The 19330-nt window shown below is 59.9% G+C and overlaps 3 protein-coding genes across 3 annotated transcripts in view; all 3 read right to left on the bottom strand.

Moving 5' to 3' along the window:
- Nucleotides 1-2360: 2360 nt before the first annotated feature.
- On the bottom strand, nt 2361-4546 carry SNAPC2 (small nuclear RNA activating complex polypeptide 2). Its single transcript, XM_007953681.1, has 5 exons — nt 4364-4546; nt 3497-3604; nt 3280-3348; nt 2767-3064; nt 2361-2683 (listed from the first exon to the last, which is right to left on the bottom strand). The coding sequence occupies exons 1-5, from the start codon at nt 4544-4546 to the stop codon at nt 2361-2363; spliced, it is 981 nt and encodes a 326-aa protein (XP_007951872.1).
- Nucleotides 4547-6846: 2300 nt separating this feature from the next.
- On the bottom strand, nt 6847-9508 carry TGFBR3L (transforming growth factor beta receptor 3 like). The gene is made up of 6 exons (XM_007953712.1): nt 9442-9508; nt 8404-8540; nt 8018-8326; nt 7349-7475; nt 7087-7245; nt 6847-6914 (listed from the first exon to the last, which is right to left on the bottom strand). Exons 1-6 carry the CDS (start codon nt 9506-9508, stop codon nt 6847-6849), a joined length of 867 nt encoding a protein of 288 aa, XP_007951903.1.
- A 2591-nt stretch (nt 9509-12099) lies between these two features.
- MAP2K7 (mitogen-activated protein kinase kinase 7) overlaps nt 12100-19330 on the bottom strand; it is a 7471-nt gene continuing 240 nt past the window's right edge. The window contains exons 2-12 of the mRNA XM_007953679.2: nt 17631-17678; nt 14648-14789; nt 14436-14502; nt 14201-14314; nt 13999-14118; nt 13666-13773; nt 13411-13590; nt 13248-13328; nt 13017-13159; nt 12339-12384; nt 12100-12234 (exon numbers count right to left, since the gene is read on the bottom strand). Coding sequence (XP_007951870.1) covers nt 12100-12234; nt 12339-12384; nt 13017-13159; nt 13248-13328; nt 13411-13590; nt 13666-13773; nt 13999-14118; nt 14201-14314; nt 14436-14502; nt 14648-14789; nt 17631-17678 — 1184 coding nt within the window. The remainder of the gene's footprint in view (nt 12235-12338; nt 12385-13016; nt 13160-13247; nt 13329-13410; nt 13591-13665; nt 13774-13998; nt 14119-14200; nt 14315-14435; nt 14503-14647; nt 14790-17630; nt 17679-19330) is intronic.

Genomic DNA, 19330 nt, shown 5'->3' with positions numbered 1-19330 from the left:
CCGCTTCTCAACACCCTGGCTGGCCCCCGCATCGGAGCCCCGACTGGAAGGGCCCCAAGCATGTAGGTGCCTCTGCTATGTTCTGCCACCAGGCATGAGTGCCACCGTCTGTTCCTGGGCATCCTCGTCCCCTCCACCCTGTCCTCTCTTTCCTTCTAAGTGTTGAGGCCCTCCTTGGGCTCCGGCCTGTCAGACAGGCACTCCTGAGCCCATGGAGTGGACACGCCTATCAGTGTGCCCTGTCCAGCCTGTCCCGGAGATGGAGCCTCTCACCAGCCTCCCGCCGGGAGAGCTACCATGGCTGCTGTGTCCAGGACATGTTCCGGCCTCCGTGAGCGCTGGCAGACTGACTCCTGTCCCTGACCCAAGCCCCCGTGCAGGTTACTGCCCCCTCCCTTGGTCACAACCTCCGCCCTTCTTCGCCCGATGCCTCTAGCACCTCCTGCCATTTCTCTCAGGCCCCTTCCATCCCTCCCTGCCTCGATGCCGGTGATTATAATAAAAGCTGTTATTCTGGAGCGTTTACTACATGCGCTAAGTTGTGTTGAGTTGGCCTTCCCGCACATAGCCTGTGTAGGACCCAGAGGCTGAGCTAGGCCCTGTAAGTATCCCCATTCAACAGGCCAGAGCACGGAGGTCAGGCAGCTCGAGCGACTTGCTTGTAGCCCAGGAGACAAAGTGGCAGTGCTGCAATTCAACTCAGGTCTGACTCCTTCATGGGTCTTGCAAACCCACGCATTCACACCCTCTTTTCCCCGCCTTTCGGGCTGAATATGTAACCATCTCGTCGCGCCCCCTCCAACTTCAGGCATATCTAGGCATATCCCTTGTACTGGAGAGACGCTGGGGGCTGTGGGATGGACTTAACCCGCTGGGATGGGGTGCCCTCTGCTCGCCGTGAAAATTGTTTCCAAGAATTGGCTCGGCCTTCTGGCGCTGGGACCGCACTTGAAGCCCTAAACCTTTCTGCTCCGCGTCCCCGCTGACCATCACCAACGCGCGCGCCTGGAAACTATGGCTCTGGTGCCGCAGGGTCCTGCCCACGGAGTGCGTTGGCTCAGCGCCATGCGCGCGGACCGGGAGATACTGTGCGCCCCCGGGGAGCCGTGTGCAACGTGTGGGGGAAAGCAGCATTTCTATAAAAGGCAGGCCGTGTGCACGCGCAGGCTCGGTGGGCAAAAAGTTCACCAGCGCCGACTACTTTAAGCTTGAGGGAGGGCGGTGCCACGGGAGAGCAGCACCTTGGGAGGGCAGTACCTTAGAGGGCGGAGCCTCAGGAGGGCAGGGCCGGGCCTCTGAGGGCAATGCGGTGGGAGTGAGCCAGCTTCCAGCTGAAGAATCTGAATCCGCCCCTGCCCCACCCCAACGCAAGACCTGGCTCCATCTCCACAGGGCAGGTGAGACTGAAGAGGGAGTGCCCCAGGCGACAAAGGCCAGCAGCATCGCCAGGAATCTGCAGTCTTTGCTGGTGGGGCCCTGCTCCTACCTGGGCTGCCCTTCCTCTCTGCAGGCCTCTTCTCTCCACCAGTGTAATGGGTCACCCCATTCTTGAAACACTTCCTGACATCTGTCCCCATGAAACCTGACCTGCTCTCCCCATCAGCCCTTGTCAACAGCCACCTCCACTCCTTCACGCCTCACTCTGGCCTGTCCTACTGTCCGCAAGGGTCCTTCCATGGCCTAATCTTGAAGTCACTGCAGGCCTGCTTCGGATAACACAGCAGCCCCTTTCCAGGCACAGCTCCAGTGTCCCCACACACCAGTGTCTCCACTCTCATCTTTCATTTCCAGGGAAAGCAAGCAGGGCACACTGACAAGAACTTTATTTACACAGGACACCAGAAGGCTGAGGCGGCGGCATGCGGATGCGGTTACTATCTGTGGTCTGAGAGACAAAACTAGGTATAAGTACAGACAAGGAGCTGAGAAGGGGACTGAGACAGAATAGGGCACATGAGAGGGGTTTAGTGTGGCAGCACCAGTCCTTGGAGCCTCCAGCCACGGGTGAGGCTGTGTGGGCCTGGCAAAAAAAGGCCAGCTGCATCCATCTGTCTGTCCGTTCCAGGAGACTGGGCTGCTCGTGTGTAGACTCCCCGCACCCTCTGTTGGGTGTGTACCCAGCCACCTGGCCATCCCCCTCAGCTCTGAGCCTGTCACTGGGTTAGTTGGCCAAGTCCCTCTACAACTGTTTCCATTCCTGAGACCTCAGTTGTATGGAGCACCTTACAGGCCAATACTGGGCATTGTGTTCACAACCTTCCACCACGTCAGGATCTTCTTAACAACCCAGTGCCAACCCAAGTGTGACTGAGGGCTTGGGGAGCATGACATCTGGGTGTGTCTTCTGCCTGCCAGGGCCCTCACCTGGCAACCTGACCCAGAAGTTCCAGGGGCACCAAGAAGGGGTTCAAGGGGCAGACCCCAGCTGCTTGCCAGACTGATCTTGGTTCGCTGGTCTCTGTGTTCTCAGGGGCCTGGGGGGAGGCCGGGGTGGGCTCCTTATGTTCCCTGGAGCCAGTGCCCCCATCCTCAGTCCCAGGTCCCAGGCTCCCCTCAGCAGCACTGGGCTGGGGGGCCGTCAGGTGTAGGTATGCTTCAGTCATATGTTTGGCCAGGGCTGTGCACGGCAGTTGGGTCAGGTTCTCCGGGAGGGACAAGAGCAGGTCAAGGACCACAGATGACTCTGCGGAAGGAAGGAGAGAGCTAGAGGGGGCAGGGCTTGCCACCCGGGACCCACTCCCAGGGCCCTGCCCCCACATTCCTCACCAGCTGCAGACAGCTCAGGTCCTGGGCCACTTCGCGAAAGGGATGCCAGGTACTTGTAGATCTTCTCAAAGTCCACGGTGAAGTCTCCCTCGGAGGAGGGGCCAGCTGGGGGCTCAGCAGGGGTCTCAGGGGCAGGGACCACAGGGGCTCCAGGGGTGTTGGGAGCAGGGGCCTCAGAGTCAGATACTTCCTGCCCCTTGGCGGTGTGGAGGAGTGGCATCTTTCCATGAGCTTTCGTGGGCTTCGAAGGCTGGGAGTACAGGAGGCTGAGCGGCTCTGTGGCCGCGATGGTGAACACCTGTCAGGCACAGATAGGAGAGCAGGCTGCAGAAGTTACCCCACCTTCGTCCTATCACCAAACCCTCTTTGCTAACCAGAGGAAGACCTCGGATGGGCAAACTGAGGCTCAAGGTGTCCAGCGACAGGCCAGGGTCACAGATCTGGACTAACTGGTTTGGACTGAGGTGTGTCCCCTGCCCCCAGGATCTCCAGCCTACCTGGGGGAGGCTATACCTGGGAGAAGGCAGCTGTTAAGGCTTCCTCCAGCGGGCCTGTTACCTTCTCAGCCAGCTGTGTCCACACCTGGAGGGCCAATGGGAAAGGACATGGTCAGCCCAGGGCGCAGCCTTCGAGGTGTCCCTTGCTTGCCCCTCCTGGAGATTCCCTGATTAGATTATCCCCTAACTCCCAACCTGACCCCTAGGGAGCCTCACCCTGCCACCTGGCTCACCTCTATAGGGGCTGGGGGCTGGAGTTGTTCATGCGGGTCACCTGGATGCAACCTCTGAATGGCCTCCCGTGTCACTCGGCCCTTGAGCTGCCGGAGGAAGTGCCGGATCTGGAGAGGAGAGAGGTAGCGGCTGAACGGCCTTCTACATGCCCAGGGTTGGTGGAGAAAAGCCAAAGCCTGTTGCCTGCTCAGGTGACTTCATAGCCCAGCCCTGCCTCAAACAAGTCTTTCTCCACCCCTAGAGCACTCACAGCTCCCTAGCCTCCCGCCAGCCCAGTGTTTACAACCAAGGACCTAGATCCAGATCAGCTACATCATCAAAGGCCCAGGGCGGCTCTGGCTCCTGTCCACAGCCAGGCCCCGCCCTCACGCTAAATATCATCCTCCTATCTCAGCCCCTCAGTCTCACCCACCTCTTGACCACGCCCCATCCCTCAGCCTCCGCGAGCCCTGCCGCTCCGCCCACTCCTTACTTAGGAGCTCATCCCACCCCTAAACTTGCGAATGCCGGGCTCCTCAGCCTCATGCACAATGGCCCCAGCTTGGCACCAGCCCAGTCCCTTAGTCTCTCCCTTGCTCCGCCCATCAGCCTCCCGCAAGCAGCCTTGCACTAGCTCCGCCCCACTATCGTATTAACCCCGCCCCAGTCTTACTCCCGAGCAGGCTCCGCCCCGCCTCCAGCTTCACGCAAGTCCCGCCCCATCTTTTCTCCTGAGTTCGACCCGCCCCTAGCTTCGGTCCAGCTCAGCCAAACCTCGCGTAAACTTCTCTCGCGGCACTACCCCTGAGCCGCACCATAGGCCCTCCCGGCCTCCGTTGTCCCGTCCTGCCCCTCGTCCTGCCCCGGCTCCCGTCCCCTCCCCTCACCTGGTCCTCGCTGCGGCCCGGTAACCCCTGGGCCAGCTCTGCAGCGCTCGGCTCCGGCTGGCCCCGCCGCTCTTGCAGTAGTCGCAGCAGCTGCCGCTTCTCGCGGATGCTCCAGGCTACGGGGCCTGTCACCACGCCAAGGTAGCGCGCCGGAGCCTTTCTCCGCCGCTGGGGGGGCTTCATGCTGGTCACACGGCGTGAACGTCCTGCGGTCGCTTTTTTGGGGGGGGGCGGAGCTACGGAGGCTGCCGGAACCAGAAACCACCGCGCAGAGGCGGGCGCAGGCAGATAGGGGCGTGGCTCCACGCTTTCACACACTGGGGAGCCGTGGCGAATGGGAAATCGTGTGCAGACTGGCGCTGGAGCAAGGGCTAAGGCCAGCAGAGAGCCTGTCCCATGTTATCTCCTTCCCAATTTAAAGTGTGAACTGAAGTTGAGAACTTGGACTTTTGTGAAACTCTACTGTGTGCTTTAAGGAGCCCTGGTGGCGCACCGGTTAAGAGCTTGGTTATCAACGGTTCTAACCCTGGGGTTCTGTGGGATTAAGACCTGGCGATCTGCTTCCATAGATATTACAGCCAAGAAAATCCTATGATACAGTTTTACTCTGTCACATTGGGTCGCTATGCGTTAATGGCACTTAACAACTGTGTGCTTTGCTTTGTGCAGACGGGTAGGCCTCGGGCAAAAGGCACTTGTGGCTTAGATCCTGAGCTGTGCAGTGGAACAGCGTTGGGGAACTTGGGCAAATGATTTGGCCTCGGTGCATCTGTTACCTCATCTGTAAGATAGGGCTAGGAGTCCCGCTTACTCTTGCACAGGGAAAGGTGGTGATTTAAGGAGCTCGAGAGACAATCTAGGAGCAGGGCAGGAGGTGGAGGCCTGAGGAGTGGAAAACAGAAGGCCTGGCTTTCAGAGGATCGAGCAAGGCAGTGCGACCCGTGTGCGGGTAGCTGGTAGGGCTGGGGGTTACTTTGTTTGGGATGAAATGCCTGTGGATCTCCCCTGGTCCCTCTGTACCCACCAGCTGCCATCGACTCAATTGCAACTGCTAGCGATCCTATAGAATTGCTGTCGTCAGGTGCCGTTAAGTCAGTTTTGACTCATAGCAACCTTATGTACGATAGAATGAAACACTGCTCAGCCCTGTGCCACCCTCATCATCGTCATGCTTGAGCCCATCATCCCAGCCACGGTGGGTATTGTCCTATTGAGGATCCTACCCTCTTTCCGCTGACTCTCAGCTGCAGAAAGACCTCTTTCAAGTGTTAAAGAGCAAAGATGTCACTTTGAAGACTAAAACCAAAACCATAGTATTTTTTTCAGTAGCCTCATATGCATGTGAAAGCTGCACAGTGAATAAGGAAGACCACAAAAGAACATGTATTTGAATTGTGGTGTTGGCAAAGAATATTGAATGTACCATGAACTGCTAGAAGAACGAACAAATCTGTCTTGGAGGAAGTACAGCCAGAATGTTCCTTAGAAGCAAGAATGGCCAGACTTTGTTTCTTATACTTTGGTCGTGTGTCAGAAGGGACCAGTCCCTGGAGAAGGAAATCATGCTGTAAAGTAGAAGACCATCTTATAAGGTAGAATAGTATTTTTCCAAGGCTGTGAATTGTTAGGGAAGCTGACTGCCACATCTTTCTCCCCTGAAGGGGTTTGTGGGTTTGAACCGTGGACCTCCTGGTTAGCAGCCAGGGCTTTAAACCCCTGTGCCACCAGGGCTTCTTCCTCTAAACACACATTGTATGTATATCTGCCTACACCCCAGCACCCCTCCAGCCCAGTCCTGCTCCTCCAGACCCTACTTCCCAGCCTAGAATCCTCCCAGTCCCAGCCTTCCCTTCCTGCCCCACACCCTGGCGCGTGTACACAGACTTCAGGACTCAGCAGATCAGTTCAGAGGTTTGTTTTGTGCCCAGGTAGGAGGGAAGGAGGGGGAGCAGCGCAGAGGTGGTGGTCTCATCCCACTGAGGCTGAGGGCAGTGAATCTGGTCCTCCTGGGAGGAACAGGAAGAGGTGGATGAGGCTGAGGGAAAGAGGGGACTCTTCTCAGGCCACTACCTTCCCGGGTAGCCACTGAATTCCCCAGTCAGTCTGTGAGCTGGGTGGGGATGGTGACTGAGTGACTCCTGAATTCTCCCCAGTCCTGGGTTTGAGGACCCCTTTCCCAGGAGCTGGGAGTCTGCCCTGGGTGACCCACTGCATGGGTTGGAATCCCAGCTCCATGTGTTGTGACCTTTGACAAGTTAGTTCATTTCAGAGAGTGCCTCAGCTTTCTCATCTATAAAATGGGGTTATAATGGTATCCACCTAAAGGTTGTTATGGTGATTAAATTATTATGTGTAAAACACTTCAAACAGTGCCTGGCACAGAGTAAGTGGTATTGAGAGATGATCAACCAACCCCTTTTTCCAGCTCCTCTACCACCCCCCCAACACACACACACACACACATACACACACACTTACCTGCCTCATTGGGTCCTCCTGGGTTGGAGGCTGCTGGGCGAGGCTCCCATGGATGGTCCGGGGGGTGGGGGCGCTGGAAGGGAGAGCTAGCAGCTGAGGAGCAGGGATTGTGGCACCATAGGCTGAGGTAAGGACTCCCCCTGAGGGCTGCGGCAGGCGTAGCGGGGGCAAGTCTGGGGACAGTCTGCCCTACCACTGGGATCACTGGGACCCAGGAGGACGCCCCAGCACGCAGGGGTCGGTACCTGAATGCACGCAGACGAGGCCGAGCCCGGCGGCCAGTGCAGCGCCCAGTACGAAGGCTGCTAACACCAGTGCCACCACCAGCGCGGGTTCCAGGGCAGCGGTGGCTGGCGCGGCAGGCTCAGGGCGCATGGTCCTACCTGGGATGCTCTTGGGCGGCCCTGTGGGGAATGGCACACTGAAACTAGGCCTGGGACCCAGCCGTCCACCCCATTTTCCTTTCTCGGCCCCAAGGCCCCCTGCGGAGCAGGGCTGTGCGCTCACGTGGAGGCAGCCGCGGTACGGTGACCACGATGGGCTGCGTCAGTGTGTGCAGGTGGGGGCTGTTGGCGCCCAGGCTCTCACTGAAGCCTCTGCCGGCGCCCGCGCACGCCTCACCTTGAGGGAGACACTGGGGAATGTGGGAGGGAAGAGGGACGTCAGGGGCCAGGGACACAAGCTCTGGAGAGACCGACGCGTCCAGTTTTCTACCCTGCCACAAGTCCCACTATTAGATCCCTGGCAGTCCAGCCCCTTGAGGATACCTGAGTCCAGCCCCTAAGATACACAAGCGGCCCAACTCTGGAGGAGACCTGATGTGCAGCCAGCCCCTCAAGGGGGCAGGCCACACCACCTCCACTCTCCAGGCCCCTCATCTTCTTTGAAGCCCAGCATTAGTGCCCAGGATTCTGGCCCTCCGCAGCCCCCTGCAGATATCTAGCTTCCCAGACCTGGAGGGACCCCAGAGTGTATCTGATGTCCACGGGTCCCCTGAGCAAACCTTGTGCCAAGCCTCCTGGGGATCCTCGCATACAGCACCCAGCCTGTGAGAACCCACTGTCTACACCCAGGCCCCCAAGCGCCCCATCTCCAGATCCCTAAACTCTATGGGCTTTTCCCCAAGCTTCTGAGACCCATCCCACCCCCAAGGGCCCAGGCACCCCAACTCCCAGCCCGGTGCTCGCGCACAGGCGATGGCTGTGTCAGAGGATCAGACCCGCGGACTCCCCGGAGTCGGCGGCAGCGGCTCAGCTGACAGTGCAGGAACTGCACAGAGGCGTTGAAGACCGGGCGCAGGCGGAAGCTGAAGCGCACAGGACGGTCGGCACCGAGGGGCGGCGGCGGGAAGAGGACGGAGGTGTCGGCGGAACAGCCCCCGCGCAGCAGCACCAGGGCATGGCCCGGGCCAGGGCGTGAGGACGGGGTCACTGAGCAGCTATGTAGGGCCAGGCCCCAGCGCGGGGAGGGACGGGCCAGGGCCGCCTAGGGGGAAGGGGCGCCATTAGGCCTGGCCTCCCACACCCCTCCCCACGCGCTCCCCCTCCCCCTCGTGGCTGCACCTGCACGAACACGCGGCTGTCAGCTGGCACCGCCAGCGGCCCTGCTCGCCGGGGGAAGGTGTCCTCCACATCCGACAGCTCCAGGCTGAAAAGGGGTCGGCGCAACCAGGGCCCAGGTGCATCTGGGAACCGGGGTGCTGGCAGAGGGAGAGAGTGCCACACAGGGAGGGCGTGCTGCCCCTGAGGCCTTCTGGACAAGTGACCCAGTGTTGTGACAGTGCACTTGCTGTGCTCAGCTGAGGCGCCAGATCGGTAAGAGTGACAGTTACTCCGTACTCCCTGGCTACAGAGCAGCTGGACCTGAGTACAAAACTGTGTGCTGCTGCTTCCCTGACCTGGGCTTCTCCACCTGCAAAATGGGTGAGGGGACACCTGGCCAGAGAAGGGGTGTGGTCAGAGGCCGCCTTCTGGGCACTATGCTGCCTGGGAGGTCCTCCGGGGGGAGGGGCTCCTCTAGGGCTGCAGCAGAGGTCTAGGGGTCCAGGGGGTTGCTAACCAGGTCTACTCTTTCTCAAGTAGATACTGTCACCAATGGGCATGGGGAAAAGGAAGCTGTCCCCACCACCTCAGTCCTGGGCACAGCCATAGCCCGGCCAGGCCACCAAGCACTGGGGTTTTACTGTTTATCCAGGCTCCTATACCCTCAGATGCCTAAGGGAAGGGACCAAACTGATGGCAGTGACAATGAAATATGGAGGCAGGGGGAGCCCCAGTGTGACCCTGCACTCTAAGGGCCTGGGCACACATCCAGATGCCTGCCGGCACCCTGCCCTTGGACACTGGATGTTCAACTCTTGAGTCGTCGCCCACTCATCCCCCAAGAGCAGCTGCCCAGCCTGGTCACTTTCCCTGCCTGGGCCCCCACTGTGGGTGCTGGAGTCTTTCAGTAAGTGGGGGCCCACGCCAACCTGGGGACTGGGCACAGAAACGGAGTCCCCTCACCTCCCCATGCCGAGTTGGAGGATGAGAGTTGTCACAAGAGGAAGGGCAGCCAGGGGTAGGGGTGGGACGGGCCCAGGAGCCCCAGCCCATACCTACCTGGCAGCTCACTGGGCAGAGTGGTCCCCTGGAGCAGGGCCAGCAGCAGGAGCACAGGACCCAGCATGCTGCACAGTGGGGCTGGAGTGTGTGAAGCCAGCAGCAGAGGCTCTGACCAGGGCAACACTCGGGCCTACCAGGTGGGCAGGTGGCCCTGGCCTTGGCTGGATGGCGACTGGGCGGCAGAGGCGGGGGTGGTGGGTTGAGGGGACATTGGAGCCGGAGCCCAAGGCCAATCAGGGATTAAGGGTGCCTTTCCTGGCAGACCTGTGGCTATGGGGAGGGAGAGCTGCTCATACAAGTCGGTTCTGACTGACGGTGACTCCGTGTGTGCCAAGTACACCGTGCTCCATGGGATTTTTAAAACTGTGACCTTTGGTAACAAGACTGCCAGGCACAGCTGGGTGGATTCGAACTGCCTACCTTTCAGTTAGAAGTTGATCCCTTCTGTGCCATCCAGGGACTGCCCGCCCCATCAGCCACTTGATATCGGGCATGTCATGACAAACCTCACCTTTCCAGCCCCCGTTTACCTTCAATGGAATGGCCATCCTCCACCCGTGACCAAGGGTGCTCCACCAGGCCCCCTGCACCCCATCACTCTCAGGTCTGGGCTCCAGGCCCCTTCCCCGCTCTTGTTGCTAGGCCTAACCAGGCTCCCAGACCAGCACACAGCACCACTCAGTGGAGGAAAAGGATGGGTTTATTCTCAAGCGTCGAAAGGTTTACAAACAAGGGCGTTTGTTTTAAAAAGGGTCAGGGCAATACTTGGTGGCCTGAGAAGGGGGTGGGGGCTGCTGGGCCGGGCCGGGCCCCCCCAACCCGGCCCACCCTCCGCCCAGTCAGGAGGGACGGCTGGTGACCAAGGGGAAGACGGGAGAGGCAGGGAGGTAGGAGCGGGAGGCCCCCCAGGGCTCCTGCTTAACACTGAGGGGGGGGGGCGGAGGACACACACTCACAAAACAGAAAATAAAGTTAAATAAAAACCAAACCAGGCAGCTCAGCCTCCAGCCTGTGCTGACCCAAGAGTAGCCAGCAACCGGCTGCACCCCCCAGAGGGCCCAGTGGCTGGGCCCAGCAGGGGTGGGCAAGGGCCAGGCCTAAGATCCCTGTCCCCTCACAAAGGGGACGCCGGGCAGCCCCACCCCCAGAAGGCGGCCTTCTGCCTGGGGGCAGAGAGAAGCCGACTTGTATTACTTTTTAAATACGCGGCGGTGTGAGTTCGAGTAAGGATACGAGGACACAGTGGCCCACACTACTTCAGTAACAGCCAGCGGCTCCCCACCTTTGGCGGTGGGTGGATTTTGTGGTTTTTTTTTTTTTGTTTCATCGTTTTTTTGTCCGCTTGATTTGCATGCATCACCAACAAAAATGATATACTCCCCCCCCCTCCAGCTGCAGTGGGCCTGGGCCCTGGACCCTGGGCCCCCGGGTAAGTCAGGGGCTGGCCAGCTCTGGGTGAGTTGAGGGACACTCAGGGGCACTCTAGGGGCACAGCCACCTCTGCCACCCTTACCTTGACACCTGGCCTCTGCTTGTTCAGCATTCCCACCTCTATTCCTGTCACACATCCTTGACCCTCCACATCCACTCTGCGCCCTCCACCCTGGGCTCCACTTCTGCCACCGCCTCCATCCAGCGACTTCCTGCCACACCAGCTCACTGCCCTCCTCTCTCATGTGCACCTTCCCCGAGACTGTCCTATGTGGCCACCGCCCCCCAGGCTCCCTCTGCCCTGCCCTGAGGTCTTCAACTCACCCTAACCTGTGGCCAGACTCCAGCCCCACCAAAGGGTGGCCCCTAGGGAGGAGGAGCCAGCCCCCATCAACCGCACCCCTAAGACAGGACTGACAGGGGCAGCAGCCTAGGCTCCCAGCCCACTGTACCCGCGTGGATGGGGGCCATACCAAAAGCAGCTCAACACGACTTTGGTAAAGTTTCTGAAGGTTCCAACAACCCCAGGAGAACGCGATCTCCTTCTCCCCTCCTCCCAAACACCCCACCACGTACAATACAATACAATAAACTCCAAAAAGGACCCCCTGAGATCAAAGAGAGAAAGACCCAGTCCCGGCCTGGCGGCGGTCCCAATGTCCAGGCCACCTCGCTGGGGTGAAGCCACTGGTGACCACAGAGACCCTGGTGGACCTGGGGTCAGACAGTGCCTCTACCACGCCCTCTGCCCTTCCAGCCAGCTGAATCCAGGCCTGGCCAGGAGAGAGGCAGACACAGGGAGGGAGAAGGGAAAAAGCCACATGACAGAAAGGGAGATGGTGACACGTGTGCTGGACAGAGGCAAAGGGACAGCAGGGGGTGTGGGACACAGCTCTCTCCTGGGCTCCGGGCCACCCCAGCCCAGAGATTACAGCTGAATAAGCAGCAAGTCTGAGCGTGGCCTGCTGTCTTCCATTCACAGTGTCTGTCGGGGACTTGCTTTGCCAGCTGGCCCTGGGGGCTGGAGGGGCTGGGGCCTGGGGACCCATCTGTCCGTGTCTGCTGGGCAGGAAGCTGGGGGTGGTACCCCCTACTTTCTGTCCTCAGCGCTCAGTGGCCTCCGGGTCCCAGGTCTCCCCTGGCAGGCAGCTGGGTGGCCAGGTGGGTAAGGGGGGCCTGTGGCCATGCCCCTGGCCCACGGCGGGGCTGGCCGCTGCCTCGCGGCTACCTGAAGAAGGGCAGCTGGTGTTGGCTCAGGACTCCACTAGTCCGCGGTGACTCAGTCTTCGCCATGACGTCCTTGAACCAGGATGCCACGTCCACTTCCAACATCTCATAGTGCTTTATGAAGCTGTGTTCCTGTGGGCCCGAGGGGTGGGCTCAGCATAAGGGACTTCCCTTTGGGGACCCTGGGGGATCCAAAGGGGACAGGAGAGTGGATCGGAGGTGGGGGAGGTACTCACAAGTAGCTTATTATACTTTGGTCTCTTCCTGTGATCTTTAGTAAGGCTGGAGGGAGGAGATGGACAGAGGTGGTGGTAAGAGCCCTGAGAGAGCCTGCCCACCTCCACCTGCCTGGTCCATCCGCCCTGGGAGCCAGGGGCCCTCCAGGCCTGCGGGAGGAGGCCTGAGATAACATGTGGGCCCTGTCGTCGTGTACAACCTGAAGCCTCCTGGCTGAGGGTGGGGTGAAGGATGCCCCTCCCAGGTGCTCCGCCTACCAAAAGGGCACCAAGGGCTGCACTGCAGACTGGCAGGAGCCTGCAGTCAGGCCTTCAGCCTGCGACCAGAAAGGGAACCAGGGTCTGAGGCCCCTCATGAGTGGGAAGGCACTGCTCGGGGTGAGGGGAGACACTGCCAGGAGCGAGGTGCACACAGAGTGCTGCCTGGGCACAACCCTGTTAACCTGGGGCATTGCTGCTTGTCACAGGCTACCAACACGAAGGCCACCATGCCCAACACCGTGGGCCCCGCCACCCCTCAGGCCAGGTCCACACCCTACTCCTAGCTCCCGCCCACCCATAGCCATCCGACCCTGCCTGAGGTGGCCCTCCTCCATTCCCTTCCTGCCCTGGCCCACCCTGCAGCCCCTCCCTGGCTTCTGCTCACCCCTAGTGCTGAGGAGCGGGCTGGGTGCTCACCAGTCTTTGACGAAGGACTGGAAGTCCCCTGAGAAGCCCATGTGGCCAGGCAGGAGGGGGGGCTCTTCCTGGAGGACTTTGGTGAGGACTTCAAAGTCTGTCTTGCAGTTCTTGTAGGGAAACTGTCCTGTGGCCAGCTCCACCTGGGGGAGAGCCCAGGGTGGGTGTGCGCCTGCCCTCCCCCCAATAAGACACTCCTGTGCCCAGTTGCACAGGCAAGGCCCCACTCACCAGTGAGATGCCCAGGCTCCACACATCGGCCCGGATGTCATAGTCCGGCTTGGTGGGGTCTGGGGGGTCGATGCGTTCAGGCTGAAGGTGGGAGGAGGGGAAGCTGTAATTGACACTGTTTCTGGCCCATGGCCTGCCCACCAGACACCCTGCCCCTACTCACCGCCATGTAGGCAGCGCAACCAGCGCTGCGCGTCTTGGCCTTGGAGTCGACGAGGCGACCGCTGATGCCGAAGTCACAGAGTTTGATCTGGCCCCGTTCGTCCAACAGGATGTTGGAAGGCTTGACATCTCTGTGGATGACACCATGCTTCTCCTTCAGGTAGAAGAGCGCCTTCACGATCTAGGGGGACAGAGAGGGTGCCAGTGACGGGCCACGAGGGGGAACCCTGGGCCTCCACCCCACCCCGACGCTCACCGCCACCGTCATCTTGCCCAGGATGCGCTCGGGGATGGGACCCTGCATCCGCTTCTTAAGCTTCTCTGCGCACGTGCCCATGAGCTCCATGGCGATGAAGACGTCGGTCTGTGAGGCAGCACGCAAGTGGCAGACTGGGGAGGCCCACCCCTGCCTGCCCACCCCCGCCTGCCCACCCCCGCAAGGCTCCGGCTCCCAGGGAGGGGCTGGGGGCTGAAGAGGTTGGGGCACTCGGAGGTGGGCAGGAAGGAGCAGCTCAGGAGAAACAAGGCCAGCTGCTTCCGGAAAGCCTCCCTTCCCTCAACTGGGCATGGCCTGCGGGGCAGGGCTCACGTTGGTGATGAAGGTCCCGAAGCACTGAACTATGTAGGGGCAGTCGTGGCTCTTGAGCACTACGTCCAGGTCCATGAGAATCCGCTTGTTCTCCTCCTTGTTCCCTGAACGCCGCATTTGCTGCACGGGAGCGTGAAGGCCTTAGCTGTGGGCTGTGGGCTCTGGGCTCTGGGCCCACACAGGGACACGGGCTGTGGCTCACCTTTACTGCGATGATATGCCCCGTCTTCCGGAAGCGCATCTTCCACACCTGGCCGCATGTGCCACTCCCCATCTCGCCCAGGTTCTCCAGGTCATTGATTTCTGCCTGGTAGCGCTGGCCAGGAGAGCAAGGGCTGGAGGGTCCATTGGACCTCTGCCTGCCCCCCACAATGGGGCCCAGCCCAGTCCACACCCACCACCTGCCCACCCCCACAGTGCCGAGGGAAGATGGGTACCTGGCCCCCGATGGTCAGGTAGCCGGTCTGCTTCATAATCTCCTGCAGCTTCTGATCAATTTCAATGCTGGGGGGATAGGAAGTAGGTGCTGGGGGGCTCCTGACTGCAGGTGGCCACCCCCAGTCCCCAACACACAGGCTCCCCAAGATTCCACCACCCTCCTCCCCTGGCAGAGACCCTCCCCATGCTGACCTCTGTCTCAACAGCTCACCTCTCCATGCTGCGGGGAGTGAAAAAGGGGGACGGAAGCCCCAGCATGTGGCGGGGCCGGGCTGGGGGTGTGGGGTGCTGCGGGGAGCTCTCTGAGGATGGTGAGCGGTTGCCCGCATCGTTGGCCAGCGGGAGCTGCAGGGCTAGGGGGTGAGAGCCAGGGCAGCATAGGGTTAGCTGCCAGCTCCAGACTTGGGCCCAAACCATCCCCTCCCTGGTCCCTACAAGGCCAGCACAGGCCCCTGCCCTGCTGGGCTGGAGGAGCTGGGGTTGCCTTCCCCACCCTGTGGGCCATTCTCAGGGTATCTTCTCCTTACTAACCCTCCGACCACCACCACCTAGCTGAGAGAAAGAGGGCTGCCGGGGGAAAGTGGCACCCACAGGTTGAGGGTCTGTCCCCGTGTTTAGTGACAGGAACAAGGCCTGGAGGCCAAGGACTGACAGTGTCCTTCTCCAGGTGGCCTTCCTAGAGTGTCCCTTTTGTCCCCACCTCCACCCAAGAGCAGACCCAGGGCCTCAGTGCCACATTCTGGAGCAGCCAAGAGGGAACGCTGCCAGGACCACCCTGGGCTCAGACCCAATGGTGGCGCTGAGCCGACTCTGATCAAGAGCTAGCCGACCACCTGGGGGAGGTGAGCTCAGGACCCAGGCTTCTGCTCTGCTCCAGGGTCCAGGCCCCTCTGTGGCCAGTGGGCTCATCTGGGGCCCATGGGGGCAGGTCCTAGGTCCTGAGTGAGGGATTCGTACCATCCCGCCCCTCCAGGGGCTGCGGGACTGGGGGCGAGTGGGGCCAGGCCAGGCAAGGGGGAAGGTCCGTCCAACAGCCTGCATGCGGACAGCTTGGGCATGCTATAGGCAGGCGGGCAGGCAGCGGGCAGGCAGCAGACACCCCAAGGCGGGCGGCATTAGGGGACAGGGGACAGGAGGCAGACAGACAGGAGCCAAGACTCAGGGCCCAGCTGTCCAGAGACATGGCAGAGATGGGCTGGAGAGGGCCTGGGCCAGGAGAGTGGCTCCCTGGGGGGTAGAGCCCCCTGGACTGAGCTAGCAATAGGGAAGGGAGCAGAGGATGGGGCTGGGACCCAGAGGGTGGATCCCCATAGAACCCTGCGGTCCAGGAAAGGGGTCACTGGCTGGGAAAGACAACAACTACATGCATCCGCCAAGGCTCCCTCCTACTGCACCCCCCAGCCTCCTCCCACCCCCTCTAGACCTGCTGCAGCCCACCTTTTTTTTCCCATGGCTCTGCAGGCACCTGGATATGTGGCCCAAGTGACTGAAAACAATATGCTTGAGGTATTTGTAGTAGGGACCCTGAGCTCAGCTAGAGGGAGGGGACCAGTATCTACCCTGGCCTACAGGCCTGGGTGAGGGTGTGAGTTACAATGGGCTCAGGCAGGAGCACTGGAAAGGCTCTGGGCTCTGGGGGATGTAGTGGGGCCAACACCTACTACACGGCCTCCCCAGCTCTAGCTCTGCTTTGCCCACAATCATGGCCAGAGACAGAGCTCCAGTCTCTCCTTCTCCAGCTCAACACCCTTCAGGGGCTCCTGAGGGCCTCTGCACTCCCCTACTCCCAACCCCTGGGTGCTTTCAAGGGAGACATTAACGAGTAGGGGAGGGTGTACTTGGGCCCATCGTCTTCCCGTACCATCACTCTCTGGGGGGCGAGAATGACACCCCCACTCCCTCTGTACCTCATGAAGCCCTCCTGGTTCCCTCCCTTGCACAGTTCACCAGGCCCCCTAAGGGCTATCCCACGGCACAGGGAAGGGGCACTGGAGACAGATGATTCCAGCTGATCCCATAGTCTCTGAAGCATAGTGGGGACCAATGAGGAGTGTCTAAAGGGTGGGATGTGTGGAGACACACAAAGGCTCTGAGAACAGAGATCACAGAGGTGGTGATGGGTCACACGGCAGATCAGGAGGGTGGAGTGAAAGCAGGAGGGTGAACAGAGAGACAGAGAATGAGCACTCAGGAGTAAGAGAGAGCTGGGGTCCCGACACACGTGTGCACACACCCACACACACATGCATACACTGGGACAGGGCACAAACCCCGCCACATGCAGATAGATAGAGAAGATGCCAGCGTCACCAATGCAGCCAGCCTTCCCGCCCACATACACACATACACACACTACCCAATCCAGCCACGCTCAACACGACGTCCAACGATGCCAGATCCCTCACCCCAGTCTCTCCTGATGTAGACCTACCTCATACACGCAAGTGCACACACACACCCATGTCCTGAGTGTGGCACAGGATGCCTTGGCAGGTCTGCCTTCTCCCCCTTCTCAAGAGGCTCCAGACTCCCCCACTACAGGGCTCCTTCACTCTACATCCTCTTTCCTCCAAGGTGTCTGTGGCCTTTCAAAGCTCTCCCCAACAAGTAAGAGATGAAAGGCTCACTGTCCTGGCTGCCTCCTCGCTGGAGTGTCAGTACCACACAGAGGGAGACTTGAACTGTTTTGATTACTACTGGCTCCCAAAGTACAGCACACAGTAGGTGCTCAGTCAACGTCTATGGAATTGTTGTAGTAAACAAAATACGCACAGCCACCTGTCTGGACCAACTCTCTCTCACTTGCTCACACGCCACACTCAAACAAACTCACACATCCATATAATCACACGCACACCTGTGCACATATCCACATACACACATGTGCACACACCCATGCACGACCCCTGGGAGTCCACTTGGAGGGACGCCCACTCCTCCTCTACGGAGTCCAAACCCGAGCCCAAGGAGGCAGGGAGGAGCAGTAGGTGAGAGGAGAGGACAGAGAGGAAGAGGCTGGCAGGGCCGCCGCTGCACATATGGAGTGAGAGAGGAGGTGAGGGTGGGCGTGGGAGGAGGGGCCACGCGTACGCACAGAGCATGAGGGACGGGGCGGGGGCACGGCATTCTGCGGCCGGGCAGCATTAGGTCAATGGTGCAGAGGTCCCAAGCGGCGATGATAAAAAGGCCGGTACCTGCTCGTTGGGACGGGGCAGGAGCAGGGCTTAGAGTGATCACAATAACTGGATGGGGAGAAGGAAGAAAAAAAACAACACCACGATAAATCACAACAGAAACAACCCATCTGTCCAAAAGAAAAGAAATCAAATCATAATGAGGAGGGTGGGGGAGGCTCGCGGAACCAAACTGCAGAGATGGGAAGAAACCGACAGAGATGGAGGGTGGGATGGAGCAGACACAGACACAGACGCCTGGAGGGGCTCCTCGGGGCCTGCCTGCCACGGGCCTCCTTCTGCTCCTGGGCCAGGGTCTGCTAGGCCAGCCACCCCTGAAGGCACCCCAGGCCTCTACCCAGCCCTGCATCGTCCTTGCTGGGGACGGGGAGGCAGCACTGCAAGGCCCAGCAAGGACCTCCTATGTCTCAGCCTGGATTCCAGGCCCAGGTGGTGTCTGACCCCAGCACCCTCACCTCACAGGGGCGGAAGAGACCCCCCAATGAGGACCCCAGGCCAACTCAGGTCAGAGAAGGAGTTAGGCTGAGTGAGTGAGGAATGAGCAAATCTTGGGAGGTACTTTCCCGTTGCTGAGGACCCAGTCCCACAAGGAGGTACCTAAGCTATGAGGACAACATTCCCAAGTCACAAGGAAAATAAGGGAAGACAATTTACTGCGTTGAGAAAGACAAAGAAAAGAGAACAGGACTGGGAGGTTGAGAGGGGGAGTCAGATTCCTTCCAGCTGAGAGGATTCTGAGGGCACAGTTCTGTGGGATGTACGAAGAGACCTGATGTGGCCATGGGGATCCCAGGTCAGGTGTAAGTCTGTGTGGGGGAGGCCACTGTTGACACCTGGTGACAAGATACCAGGACGGTGGGCACTGTGATGGCAGGATCAGCAAAGAAGAAGTGCTGACGTGCAGATAACCTCAGGCCAGGTGTATGTGATGAGGGAGGGGCAAGGGAAGAGTTACTTCAGCCCAGGTGACAGATTGACTAGGCTGAGGGTTTGGTGTTATTTCCGGAGGAGCTAGACCAAGTCACCAGGTGATCAAGATGGAGGAAGTAAACTGGTCAGAAGGGACACGAGGGGGACTGGAAGTTTACAGTGGTTCCAGGCCTCCAGTATGTGGGTAGGGGGTGTGTGGAGGACTATGCTCAGCCCAGATGACAAAGTCCCAGGCTGGTGAGAAAAGACTGCTAGACAGAGTTACAAAAAGGGAGTGGGTGAATCTTCTGGTCAGACGGATGGAGGGGTTATAAGTCGTCAAAGACCTCAGGTGTCCCGAAGTCGGTTGTAGGTGTGCCTGTAAATATAGCTAAGTTCAGACCAAAGTCCCAGCATGAGGGAGGTCGCCTTGACACAATCACTGAGGAAACTGGAAGAGAATCATTCGATCTTAAGGAAAGCGTGTATTTATGGAAAGACCTGGATATGGTCACCGTCGCCTCGTAGTAGAAGGAGCCTGGCTCAGAGTAGGTGACAGAGGCTCTGAGGATCGCGGTAATGGGCAGGTGATGGGGAGGCCTCACCTGGGACCGGGTAAGGAGGCCACCAAGCCAGAGAAGGGTCACCCTGGCGCGAGGGGGCAGCCCTAGGTCGGGATCCCCGCCGACCCCAAGCCTCCTGGGTCACCGTGACCCCTCTCCCCGAGAGCCGACAGCGAGAAACCGAGAAGAGGCGGAGCGCAAGCTCCCCGGAAGCGGGGGCGGGGCCAG

The sequence above is a fragment of the Orycteropus afer genome, unplaced genomic scaffold, assembly GCF_000298275.1.
Source record: "Orycteropus afer afer isolate SDZICR_OR568_19922 unplaced genomic scaffold, OryAfe1.0 scaffold00405, whole genome shotgun sequence".
In the NCBI taxonomy this organism is placed as follows: domain Eukaryota; kingdom Metazoa; phylum Chordata; class Mammalia; order Tubulidentata; family Orycteropodidae; genus Orycteropus; species Orycteropus afer.
The sequence above is the reverse complement of the archived record's forward strand: the minus strand, read 5'-3'. Positions and strand labels throughout refer to the sequence as shown.

What these genes read in the sequence shown, in the direction of transcription:
- SNAPC2 (XM_007953681.1), bottom strand. Translation starts at nt 4,546, where the DNA reads ATGAAGCCCCCCCAGCGGCGGAGAAAGGCTCCGGCGCGCTACCTTGGC. An exon ending in CGGGCCGCAGCGAGGACCAG is followed by an intron (nt 3,605 to 4,363) that starts GTGAGGGGAGGG and finishes TCTCCTCTCCAG; the next exon opens with ATCCGGCACTTCCTCCGGCA. An exon ending in TAACAGCTGCCTTCTCCCAG is followed by an intron (nt 3,065 to 3,279) that starts GTATAGCCTCCC and finishes TGTGCCTGACAG; the next exon opens with GTGTTCACCATCGCGGCCAC.
- TGFBR3L (XM_007953712.1), bottom strand. Translation starts at nt 9,508, where the DNA reads ATGCTGGGTCCTGTGCTCCTGCTGCTGGCCCTGCTCCAGGGGACCACT. An exon ending in TCTGCCCAGTGAGCTGCCAG is followed by an intron (nt 8,541 to 9,441) that starts GTAGGTATGGGC and finishes TCCCTCTGCCAG; the next exon opens with CACCCCGGTTCCCAGATGCA. An exon ending in CCTCGTCTGCGTGCATTCAG is followed by an intron (nt 6,915 to 7,086) that starts GTACCGACCCCT and finishes TCTCCCTTCCAG; the next exon opens with CGCCCCCACCCCCCGGACCA.